At 54.3% G+C, this 12,454-nt stretch overlaps 2 protein-coding genes across 2 annotated transcripts; one reads left to right on the top strand and one right to left on the bottom strand.

Annotated features, from left to right (window-relative positions):
* Positions 1 to 1,136: 1,136 nt before the first annotated feature.
* On the top strand, positions 1,137 to 2,513 carry LOC101518330 (C-C motif chemokine 8). Its single transcript, XM_058676354.1, has 3 exons — positions 1,137 to 1,295; positions 1,878 to 1,992; positions 2,244 to 2,513. The coding sequence occupies exons 1-3, from the start codon at positions 1,220 to 1,222 to the stop codon at positions 2,338 to 2,340; spliced, it is 288 nt and encodes a 95-aa protein (XP_058532337.1). The 5' UTR covers positions 1,137 to 1,219; the 3' UTR covers positions 2,341 to 2,513.
* An 860-nt stretch (positions 2,514 to 3,373) lies between these two features.
* Positions 3,374 to 5,522, bottom strand: CCL1 (C-C motif chemokine ligand 1). The gene is made up of 3 exons (XM_004593999.2): positions 5,447 to 5,522; positions 4,517 to 4,628; positions 3,374 to 3,563 (listed from the first exon to the last, which is right to left on the bottom strand). Exons 1-3 carry the CDS (start codon positions 5,520 to 5,522, stop codon positions 3,461 to 3,463), a joined length of 291 nt encoding a protein of 96 aa, XP_004594056.2. The 3' UTR covers positions 3,374 to 3,460.
* Positions 5,523 to 12,454: the final 6,932 nt, after the last annotated feature.

Raw genomic sequence — 12,454 nt, 5'->3', positions numbered from 1 at the left:
TCCCTCTTTCCCTGTCCCCTGCAGCACTCCCATGCCCAGACTCCTCACAGGAGGGAGCCAGGGACAGCAGCAAAGAGCCCCCAACCTTGTTCTGTCCCCCCACTCACACTCTAGAATCCCAGGGTCCCTCTGGAAAGTCAAGTCCCTGGGACAAACCAGAGGTTTTCAAGTCCTGTCTCTGAGCAGCAGTAGGTGACACAGGCCCCCTAGCACCTGATTTATTCTACCTCAGGTGATGGATTTGTACACACAACTTTGCTTGGAAAAGAATTCAGCATGGGCTGGCACTGGGCACAGCGTGTCAGCATCTCATGAGAGTGCTGGTTCAAGTGCCAGTTGGTGTGTTTGCCATTCAGCTGCCTGCTAATACACCTGGTGAAGCAGTTGAAGATGGCTCAAGAGGTTGGAGCCCTGTACCCATGTGGAAGATCTGAATGGAATTTCTGAATCTTAATTCTGACCCAGCTCAGCTTTGGTCATCAAAGTCATTTAGGAAGTTAGCTAGTGGATGGATGGTCTCTCTCTTTCCATCTCTCCCTCAATCTATGTCATTCTACCTTTAAATAAATTAATTAATAGATATCTTTGTTCAAATAATTCAAATAAATATCTTTGAAAAACCATTAAAAAAAAAGAAAAGAAAAGAGGCTTTTGTGGTGAAACAGAGTCAGAACGAGCCTGCAGATTGAATGCCAGCTGGCTGGCTTTCTCTTCCAGCATCATTACTCACTTCCTGTGATATTTGGGGCAATCTCGGCACACCTCAGTTTCCTCATCTATAGAATGGGCATGACAACCATGATGTGCACCTGCTCAGCACTGAATGCCTATTGTGCTTACAGCCAGGAGCACAGAGCTCTCTCTCTAGAGGCAGCTTCCCAGGGTTACCTTTGTTGCACTGGCGTGGCAAGCTTGGAAGAGCTCCTGGTGTGGGTTCTGAGATGAGCACCTGGCAGCCCATCTGTGCCCTCGCCATCCTCTTTGGCTGTTTATGGTCTGGGCAGCAGTAACCACATAGCCTGTGCTGCTGCTGCGTGTGCAACTTTCTTCTTGCGTCTGCTAGGAAATCCAGCTCCGCAGATCGCAGTCTGTCAAGACTTGACCGTGACCACGCCCAAGAAAAGGTCTTGTGAGAACTCCCACGCCCTCTGCTTCCCATAAAAGGCAGGGAGGAAGGCCAGAAAGGGCACAAGGCTGGAGCTTGGCTCTGCTCTCCAACATGCAGGTCTCCGCAGTGCTCCTGTACCTGCTGCTCGCAGTGGCCGCCGTCAGCTCTCAGGCGTTGGCTCTGCCAGGTGAGCCCAATCTTCCTCCCTTACTCCCTCTCATTTTTCAAAAAGTGATTTATTTATATATTTTGGGAATCAGTTAGAGAGAGGGGAGCACTTGGACAGAAGGATCTTCCATCCCCTGGTTCACTCCCCAAATGGCCACCACAGCCAGGGATGGGCCAGGCCAAACCCAGTAGCCAGGAGCTTCATTCTCTTTCATTCTTCATTCAGTCTCTCTTGTGGCTGGCAGCGGACCAAGCACTTGGATCATCTTCTGCTGCTTTTCCCAGGCCGTTGGCAGGAACTGGATGGGAAGTGGGGGGCTGGGGTTAGGAGGGCACGCCTCACTGTCACAGGAGCTGGAAGAAAACCTGTCATCTCTGAAACTGCAGATGTGGGGCTATGCCCAGAGCTTGCCCAGAGTCTGCCCTGGAGTTTCCCTGGGGCTGCTCCTGGCTTCCGGCAGGCAGGACAGAGACCTTGGGCCGCAGGTGGTGGACTCACCTGCCTCAGCCTCTCTACCAGGCTCTGCTCGCCCCTGCTGCTTCCAAGCTTAGAGTAACCTCCCCAGCCTCATAGGTTTTCTCCCGGTGACTTTTTCCCAAGGTACAAGCCAACCTCAGGCCACGTGCTGCATCAGTTTTGCTCTAATGAAGATTCCCCTGAAGAGGCTGGCAAGCTACGAGAGGGTCACCGGCGCATGTCCCAAAGAGGCCGTGATGTACGTAGAAAACCCTGACTACTCACCCCTCCCCACCCCCAACGGAGCTGAGCCCTGCAGGCTCTGGGGTCTTGGGCACTTGCTCACGCTCTTGCCTTTGCTTTAACTCCTGCGTGCATGGTTTCCCAAAGCCAGCAGGAGCAGCAGCCACCTCAGGGCCACTTGCTCCCACACCCCTCCCTAACCCATCCTGAGGTCACCCCCACCTGCTGTGTGGGTCCTTCTAACTGTGCGGGTCTTTTTGTCTATAGCTTTCAGACCAAACGTGGCAGGAATATCTGTGCTGACCCCAAACAAAAGTGGGTCCAAGATACCATGCGGCACCTGGACCAAAACACCACTCTCTGAGGCCTGGAATTCCATCCACGTGCAGACCCAGCCCAAGTGGGACAAATGCCTGTTACTTCTCCAGCTTCCCAACCATACTCCAGCGGGGTTTTCCTGTAACTTTCAAATCCAGGGCTTGCTGTTTTATAATGCAAAATGTGTTCTGTCTTCAATAAAGCTTGCTATTCTGGGCATCCTTGCTGGTCTGGGCTTTATTTCGAGCAATGGGGATCTCTTTGTAACAGTGAGGTTTTGAGCATGTTTGGTAGCTGTCTATGAGCCCCTGGCTCTCCCTTGGAAGTTGGGCAGGGGTTTCTGTCCACCTCCCAGGGCTGTGGACTCAGGGGACATTGTTACTCATAGGAAAGTGCCTTGTGAGTGTGAGATGCTACCAAATACGTTACAATGGAACCTGTAAGATTGATAAATTTTTTTCCAGAAAACACATCCTGTTTGAAATCTCTCATGGTGATGTTTTCTTCAGGAGCAACCTGGGACACTTGAAAGAGTTCAGATTTGGGGCTGCGGGTGGAATCCCCGAGCGTTCCTCTTCAACCCTCTGTCACCTCATCTATACAGTGGGGTCAGCAGCATCTCCCAGGCAGATGGTCTCACAGCCAGATCCCGGAGTAGCATCACCCCCTGCACCTCTGGGCAAGGAGGGAGAGAGACCTGCTTCCCCAAGTGATGCCTCCCTGTGCCCCCTCGGCCATGAATCCTGGAGGCAAAAAATCTGTACTTGGCCTGAAGCAAAGCCGATGCCCCTCCCTTCCCCAGCCACCTACCTATAGATACACACACACAGAATCAGTCAGTGAGAAATGCGTCCTTTATCTGCTCTTGGGTCTCCAGGTACCAAGTCCAGCATGTCTCTCTCCTCCTCCCCCACCCTGAAGTCCCTGTCCCTTCCCATCAGTGCCAGTTCGTTTTGCACCTTGAAGTTGCCTTGGGAGCCAAGAGGCACCAGTGAGCAGGAGTGCAGGATTCCGGGATTAAATAAAGTGCAACACTGTAGCTTATTGAATCCAGGCAGATCCTCAGGGACCTGGCTGATGAAGGTGTGCAGAAGGAAGGGAACAGGATTGGGGTGGGGTAGGGGGAGAGCACACGGTGCCCACAGCCAGTTAGGAAAGCAATTGGCTCATTTCCCCTTGGGCAGGCAGGGCTTAATCTTTTTGAGGTAACCCTGGACCCAACCCTCCGTGTTCAAGGCACAGCTTTCTCTGCCTCCTTTCATCTTGAATCTGTAAGCAGAGAACAAAAGAGAGACTGGTCACTGGCTGTGCGCCACACACAGACCCTGGTCCGCATCTTTGCTGCTGTCTGCCCTAAGGCCCTGTCCTCAGGCCTCAGTTTGCTCCCTGTGAATGATCCCGGGCTTGCACAACATGGGGGTAGGGAGGCTTGTTAATTGACTTCCTGGACCTTCTCCTGTAGGTTAGGACTCCCAGTGCTGATCCCCAAGGATCAAGCATGACACAACTCTCTTGCTACTTCTTTGGGTGTTTGCAAACCTATCTGGTCCCATAGTACACGTGTGTGTGTGCGTGTGTGTGTGTGTGTGTGTGTGTGTGTGTGTGGCTATTGTCTGTCGACCAGTTCTGCCTCTTACTGTCTGGGTGAACGTACATGAATATAGCTACCTTTCTCCAAGCCTCAATTTTCATGATAACACCAATATGTGACCCAAGAGGATCCATAGTGTGTGAGAGTGATTGCTGTTAAATTCCTAATGACTTTCGGTCCTGTGATGTAGCTGTCACTTGTACTACACTCCATAGATTAAGGAAAGCAAAAGAGTGCAGAGATAAGGAAGGATAGGCAGTTACCTGCCCAAGCTCACCCAGCACTCTAGGTTGGCAAATCCAGAGGCAAGGCCTAATCATGCTTCCCCTGGTCTTCCCCCACACAGTAATGCCCGGTGAAGGGGCTGAATCAGCTCCTTCTTCTGAGCACACAATACTGGAACCAAGAACCTGGCATCTTGGAATTCCAGGTGCTGCCCTCCCTGCATCTGCTTGGGGCACGGAGCTCCCCCTAGCGGCCAGCCGCGGGTTTGCACGCAGATTCTAGTTTGGCCCTGTGGTTTCTAGCAACCGTATTCTTGTGGAACAGCGCCACCTAGTGCCTGATGTTCTAATTCCCGGCCCACCGCGTCCTTCAGTCCTTAGGGGTGGCTGTCGGGGTGATCACTCACATGAAGGCGTCATAGGGGCAGGTGGAGCTGGTTTTTCTGTAGCAGTGAATCATCTTCAGGGGAATCTTTCTCTCCACGAAGGAAAAGCAGCAGTTGGAGGAGGACACATGCACTGGAAGAGAAGCACAGCACAGTGCACAAATCTTTAGTTCTGGGGTCATGCCAAGAGCACAAACTCAAACTCATCTTTAAGTCCCCCACAACTAGCTGGGTGACCCCTGCCCACAAGTCCCATCAAGTCATTCAGACCCGACTCTCAGAGGCTCCTCCAACTCTACCTCCCTTCCCCCTCCACCCTGCGAGGAATGGTCCTGCCCTGGAACTCAGGCCCAAGGGCTACAGACACCACACCTTGGGGTGTGGAGTGCAGTTTGGCTGATCTGCCAGGGGAGTGCTCCCTGGAGCGCCCCAGCTCTGGAGAATTCTCTTCCCTCTCCCCCCTAGTTCTCAACTCTGCTCAGTCCCCAGCTCCCACTTCCATTCTTCCCAGCTTGGCAGCCCCTCTTCTGTGGGTCACAAAGTCAGGATTCCCCCAGTTGCCTAGGAACCTGGGTTTCACCTTGCCACCACCAAGGAAGAAGGCGGAGTCTAAGGCTAGCCAACCCCAGAACCACCCTCCCCCGTCTGCCCGGCCTCAGCCTCAGCTTGTTGCCCATCTAGCTTTGCAGCCACACTCCAGAGCCTCCTCCAGGCCAGCCCCCCAGCTCATGCTGAACGAACTCTCAGGTCTCCCTCATGCTGGGACCAGCAGCGCCTCCTTTGCCTGGAGCCAACCTCCCAGCCCCCTGCATTTGTCCCTGACTCATCGCTCGCTCTCTGGTCCCAGCCCATCCAAGTCCTCCCCAGGAAAGAGGTGGAGACATGGAACCTGAATATCAAGGTGAGCCCTGCCCAGCCCCTGGAGAACTGAGGGACCCCAGCCCCACTCACTGCTCCTGCCGTCCACTTCTTGGAGCCATACTGCGGCCAGCAGCAGGCATGCCAGGGCCACGGGAGTCAGCTTCATCTCAGGGAGTCAGGCTCAGGCCTCCTTGGCACAGCCTCGGTGAAGCTGCAGAAACAGAGCTCTGCCCTGGCCCATCCTGCCGAGCTTATATGAGCCCCAGGTGGAGTTTCCCAGGCTGTGCAGGGGCGGGAGTTGCAAGGAGAAGGGGCAGTTACCCACAGCCAGTGGTCAAGTGGAAAAACTCCCTCCTTCTCACCTTGCCAGAGGTGTTGGAGGGGTGCTTGGGGGCCAAGGGGTGGTGGGAACTTCCCAGAGTGCAGGGGCAGATAAGGATCTTGCTGTAAAGAACGTGGGAGCTGTCCTGACTGAGTGGGAAGCAGAGAAAGGTGACTGAGAGGAAGTGGCCTCCGTGTGGCTTGCCTAGATGCATGTCACCTCATCCAGGCCTATGATGATGCCTCCAGCCCATGGAGCAGCAGGGTTCTGGGCTGGAACTGGGACACTCCTGAGCCTGGATCCTAGCTCCACAAAGCACCCCATGCACGAACTTGCCCCAGCTGCATGTGCGCACAAAGTCTAACCATGAAAACAGCCATTTGAAGGATGGGCACCAACAAGAGCAGTTCCGAGTCCAGGTCAATTACACGGCCCTGATGCTCCCTGCTTCTGCTTTTGTCAATTCTCTGAAAGTTTCTTGTATTTTTTTTTTAAGATTTATTTATTTTTATTGGAAAAACAGATCAGATTTACAAAGAGAAGGAGAGACAAAAAGACCTTCCATCTACTGGTTTACTCCTCAAGTGGTTGTAACTGCTGGAGCTGAGCCAATCTGAAACCAGGAGCCAGGAGCTTCTTCCCAGTCTCCCACACAGGTGCAGGGTCCCAAGGCTTTGGGCCATCCTCTACCGCTTTCCTGTTGTGGGGTGTGAGAGAGATCACGCCAGACAAATCTAGGACGTGTCAAGGAGTCTTGGCAATAGCAGTGCCCACTAGAAATTAGTAAATGAAGCCACCGGAACAATCCAGTCTGAATCGAAACCTTGAGAGGAACAAATGGTTATTACTGTGAAACCATCTGTTAAATGGCAGACCTGGGTCCCAGCTTCTCCAGCAATAGACGTTATCCTAAGAGATGTGCAGCAAACATGCTGGACACGCTTTCAAAGCTGTAAACATTCACCTTTTCCTGGCTGCTCTGCCCACATTCTATTACTGCTAGGCCTCCTCTCTCCTGGAGCTCTTGAACACACACAATTTACAAATATAAAGCATCTTAGCATTTGCATCTTCACTGAGTCACCTAAGCAGTGAACAGAGAGTGATGAATACAGGCATGCAGGGACCTTGCTCAGGGGCTACCTGTCCTTGGAGTCTGTCTTTGGGAAGCCAGAGAGCAAGCAGGTACTAGGGAGGCCAAGAGTCGGAGTGCCAGAGAAATGGAAGCGCATGACTGAGAGCTGCTTCCTATCATGGGCCTTTATGGGGGCTCATGGGAGGAGTGGTTACATACAATGCAACACCCCCCTCTAAAGTTCAGGTGATAGGTGAGCATCACAGGTGGGCAGAAGCGACTAAGTAGGTGGGGGAGGTGTGGCTTTCAAACTGGTGACCCTGAACTAGCTACTTAAGACCACAACATTCCCAGGCCATAAGCAGGGAGCTGGATAGGAAGTGGAGAAATTGAAACATGAACCAGTGCCTATATGGGATCCTAGGGCTTGTAAGGCAAAGATGTAGCCCTTTTTCTGTATTTCTAAAAGATTTATTTATTTGAAAAACAGGGTGACAGGTTCTCTGCTTTGTTCCCCTAAGTAGTCAATATGGCCTAGATTGAAGCCAGAAGTCAGGAATCCCATCCGTGTCTCCCATGAAGGTGGCAGGGGCCAAAGCACCTGGGCCATCTGCTGCTGCTTTGCCCAGGCACATTAGCAGGGAGCTGGATCAGAAGTGAAGGAACCAGCAGCACCACAGTCCTGGCCACCTCAACCCTTTTCAGTTACTCCCTCGCTCCTAGGTCCTTGGTTAACCCCAGGGAGGCAGAACCCAATGAGATGCGGTGCCTGACCTGCAGCCACATATGATCGAGAGCCACCCAGTGTAAGGATGGCAAGGTTGGCAGCACGGTAGGGGCTGGGAGACACCTGCCAGAGGGCCTCCTGGTGGAGTGCTGGGAGACACCTGCCAGAGGGCCTCCTGGTGGAGTGTTCTAGAAGCGAGGTTCCCTATGGACTAGAGCCTGGGAAGCTTGCCTCGTAAGATAATAAGAGGGTGGATAGGAGTGCGTGCCGCTCAGCGTGGCCGGATAGAACTGCAGCATTAAGTACAAGGAGAGCCACAGAAGTGAAGCTGTGATAGATAGGCCTGTGGCTGGCCCATTGCAGAATGGTCAGGCATAAGGACACCGTGTGCTTGGGGCACATAGTAGGTGCTTCTGAAGAAGCAGCTGAGCCAGATCTGCATGTGGAGATGGGATGAGCAGATCTGAGGCTGAGTGGTCTGACCCCATGTACCTCTGAGGGTCAGGACACTCGGCTGGTCCTCAGCTCACGGCTGCTCCTCTACCTGGCCGAGTCCATCCACCTCACCTGCTTCTTGCAACCCAAAGTGTAGCTGAAGGAGCTGATACCACACACCCCTCTGTGGTCTCTCTCCTGTCTCTCTTGTCCCTGGGGACTGAGACATTTTCTCTCCTTTGCCATGAGGCCTCGGAGGAGAGAGACAAGAAGCAAGCGTGTGGTCGGGAGCCAAATGGAATCATGGGTCCTTCAGGCTTGGGGACAATGTGTGGCCACCCAGGAAATCCTGTGCTCATTCCCCTCCTGCCAGGGCTGCTGCCCAGCCCTCTCAGGAAAAGAGTGGGGCAGCCCCAGCCACAGCTCACTTCCCCCCTCCACCGCCTGCGGCCACAGCAGCCCCATTCAGGAACAGCCGGAAGGACTGCCTTTCCAGGCTCCCTCAGCAGCAGCAGCAGCAGACCAGGAGCTGGTCCATGCACCTGCTCACAGTAGGGGGCTTCCCAGGTCTCTGCTCCAGCTGAATGTAGCTGTCAGGGCCACGGCCTCCCTCTCTGAGCCCCAGCATCAAGGCTGGGACCACATAGCAGCCCCTCAAAGTCTGTGTAGAACAGCAGGAGCTGGGTTGGGGTGACCTGGGATGCATTGCTGCTGAAGAAGTGCTCCTGGCACGAACACTAAGCCAGTTATTCACATGAACAGATATTGTGGTTAACATTCGAAAGCCAGGAAGTGGCTGCAGGTAGGTTTTCTTGTGAGTCAGCATGCATGAATCAGGTAGGGACCATTTAAGGGAGGCTGGGTGAAGAGCAGAGAGGATGCATTCACATGGGTCCATCCTCACCAGTGGAGTCCAGCGCTATCCAGGGCTGTCCAGAGGAGCCTGCCTCCCCCACTGCCGGCCTAGTGGTGGGACCTGGCCCTGCTGCTTGCTTCTTTCTCACTTACAACCCAGCCTGGTCCTTGTATGCCCTGATCATGCCATCATCGCGTGGCTGCAGTCTCCATCCATGGCTCGTGTCTAGGGTCACGAGTGCTCAACTACCTCTCCTGAGGACATAGAGGGCAGCATGTTGAATCTGACGTGGTGGGGAGAGGTTTCAGCTCCACTACTGGCCCACAGGCAAGCACCTGATGCTTGCTGGACATCTGTCCCTTTGTAGCAAACAGGGAAGCCAGTGGGGCCTGGCTCATCTCTCCCTGCCCTTTCCAAGTGCATTCCCAAACCTGAACCTCATCGGGGGCTGTCTGAGGCACAACATGGCATTTTTACAAACAACATTTGCACAGGGACCAGGGATGCCTCCAGGCCAAGATGTACACCAGCCCTGTGCGATGCTCACAGCTTACTCGGGTAGATGGGGACCGAATGAGATGGTAGAGGCGGCAGTGTCCCTCAAGCCACACTGGACTGGAAGTGCTCATGCGGGGTCTGACATATAGCAGTTGTCAGCTACACTGTGCCCACTTTGGCCCTGGTGCACCCACATGTGAGCCCAGGCAGCAGCACCATCTGGCCCCCGGGGAGCCCACCCTCTGCCCCCTTGCCAGCTCTCTCGCCCACGCCAGCTTTGTGCTCTCGCCAGCAGAAGCATAGCATCCCTTTGCAGCCACCCAAGCTCTGCTGCAACCAAAGCCCATGCGAGTCCCAGGAAAGACCTCTGGCCCCCACACACCTTGAATGTCAAGGAAGGAAAAATCTCAATCCCCAGGAACAGAGACAGCAGGCAAAAGACCACAGATGGGTCAGTGATACCAGCTTCTTTGCTGCACTTTGGGTGGCAAGAAGCAGGACAGGGTGGATGGTTTCTGCCAGGCAAAGAAAAGTCATAGGCTGTGGACAAGCCAAGAGCATGCTTGTTATCTCAGATGGAAGTCCTGGGGTTCTATCCCCCATGACCCTATCCCAACGTCTTGCTCTTTTGAGACGGCCCTGCTGTCTACTGAGTGACAAGGTCCAGCGGGTGTCTAGAGAGCACCCTTGATCGCATCAGGCAAACGGGGGAGGGAGGGGAGGTCAAAGGATGTCCTGGTGGTGCAGCCACTAGCCGCGTCGTGTGCTGCACCCCAGGGTGCCTACAAACTCCTGCCTGGTTGGGTCCCTGTTCCTCCCAGGCACCAGGACTTCCCACAGCCCCTGGAATGCTCCTGTAGGCATGATGTAGATGTGGCTGACTTCCTGTAGGTAGTCCCACCATGGGCACCCACAGTAGGCACCTCCTCGGTGTTCTCCATACCTTCCTGTCTAGAAGCTTCTGGAAGGGAGGGGTGTCTTGTGGCGGCCAACACATCCTGCCTTGGTACCCAGCACGGGCATCACAGGTGTGCAGTGACCACCTGCTGGCAGAGAGTCAGGGGAGGCTCTCACATCCCTGTGGCTGTGCCCATATCACAGACTGGAGGCAGAGGCCCTGAGTCAGCAGGCACAGAGGAGTCACACAGGCCTCCGGTGATGGGTGAGGTGGTACTGCATTGCCTGGGACCTCTGCAGACAGGCACCATTCCCCACACGGGATCCCAAGGGTGCTGCTCAATGGCAATTTCTTTCCTTCTTTCCTTCCTTCCTTCCTTCCTTCCTTCCTTCCTTCCTTCCTTCCTTCCTTCCTTCCTTCCGTCAACACTCTGAAGTGCCCACTAGGTGCTGGTCCTTGCACAGGGGTTAGAGAGGAGACTACAGAAGCCAATGTTGTGCTGCACGTTAAGTGGCTGCCTGTGGTGCCAGCATCCCATGAGAGCTCTGCTTTGTATCCCAGCTGCTCCACTTCCCATCCAGCTCCCTGCTATTGAGTCTTGGGAAAGAGCAGAAGGGGGTCTGAGTGCTTGGGCCCCTGAACCCACCTGGGAGACCCAAATGACGCTGCTAGCTTCTGGTGTCGGGCTGAACAAGCCCCATCATGATGGCCATTTGGGGAGCAGACCAGCAGTTGAAAGATCTGTCTCTCCCTCGGTTTCGGTCTCTATCTCTGTGAGACTCTGTGGGAAATCATACACAAACCACCATCTGGTGAGCAGACCGAGGCTGGGCATGGGGTAGGGATCGGGCTTCTGAGGATGCGGTGGGATGTTTCTGCTGGGCCTGCACAGAGGAAGATGGGAAGTGCCAAGAAGGAAGGGACAGGCCCAGCCTAGAGAGCTGGCTAGTGTGTTCACTGCCACCATGAGTTCCTCTGGCCACTGTGTGAGTTCGTGTGCAACTCCCCCAAGGGGCTTCCCCTCTGCACCTGATCTCCAAACAGGGTGAGGAAATTCAAGGTAAAGGGCCCAGTGCCTACCACGTTCCCCCAGGGGTCACAGATCTCACAGCACAGGAGGACAGAAGCCACTATCTCCAGAGAGCGGGGGTCCTGAGATGACCCTCTGGGGAGTGGCCAGGACGGAGGGTCAGGTTGCATTTTCCCAATGCGCCTCCTTTGGCAATGGCTTTGAATAAGCTTCTGTCCACAACAGGACTACCTGCCCACATGGTCAGGGAGAAGGCTGCGGGCACGGCAAAAGCAGAAGTCAGGTGAGGGAGGCGTCTGGTTAAGCTCAGGGAAGAAGGGAAGAAGGTTGGGGTTCCCAGGGGGAAACTGCATAGGAGAAGCAGAAAAGGGGCTCTCTGGCTCAGTGTTCACTTTCTAAAAGACCATGAACATCTACATTATTTCCACACCCTGGGCTGCTGCCTCCCCTAAAAAGTGGGACAGTTTCCATCAGCAGAGTCTCCTGTCTGGTATTAAAATCAGAGAGGAGTTTGGTGAGAAGTCACAACCTTGGGGCAAGGACTGACCTAGCAGATGACATTGAGCAAGAAGCTCTCGTTGCTTGTAGGAGGGACTGAGCCCATGCCCTGCCTCTGCTTCCGATCCAGCACCCCATGAATACATGTGGGAGGCAGCGGGGGATGGCCCAGGCACCCAAGCACCTGCCACTTACGTGGAATTCGGGGCTACAGGCTTTGACCTGTTCCAGCCCTGTTTTTTTGGGGAGAGGCCTTTGGGGAAGTAAACCAGGGGGTGGATATTTGTTCTGTGTGTCTACATGTCTGTCTCCCAACCAAAGAAACAGAAATAAATACTATATGAAGATGCCCATGTTGAGTATCATTGTTGGCCTTGTACCCCGAAATTCCCCCTTGCAGAGTCTCTGTGAGGGGGCATGCCCCGTCCCAGGGTTGACTGTACCACAGCCTGGGCCAGGAGTCCACAGGCCTCTCCTATCCCATGTCCCAGAGCACACAGGAAATACCCTTGGGGAAGGTGGTGGGGAGCAGGGACAGCACCTGCAGCTGCCCAAGACAAAGTGAGATGACTTAGTGACAGGACCCTGGGGGCCAGACACCTGACACCCAGGTGGGACTCTTGCTCTGGTGACGTGCTGGCCTTGACCTGCTGTCTAGAGAGCCAGGTGTGGACAGTGGACAGGACTGGGGTCACCACAGACTGGAGTCCTGCAGGACTCCCACAGCCCCCTGCAGGCACATGTGTGATAGGTACCTTT

Source organism: Ochotona princeps, chromosome 17 (assembly GCF_030435755.1).
Source record: "Ochotona princeps isolate mOchPri1 chromosome 17, mOchPri1.hap1, whole genome shotgun sequence".
Lineage (NCBI taxonomy): Eukaryota > Metazoa > Chordata > Mammalia > Lagomorpha > Ochotonidae > Ochotona > Ochotona princeps.
The sequence above is the reverse complement of the archived record's forward strand: the minus strand, read 5'-3'. Positions and strand labels throughout refer to the sequence as shown.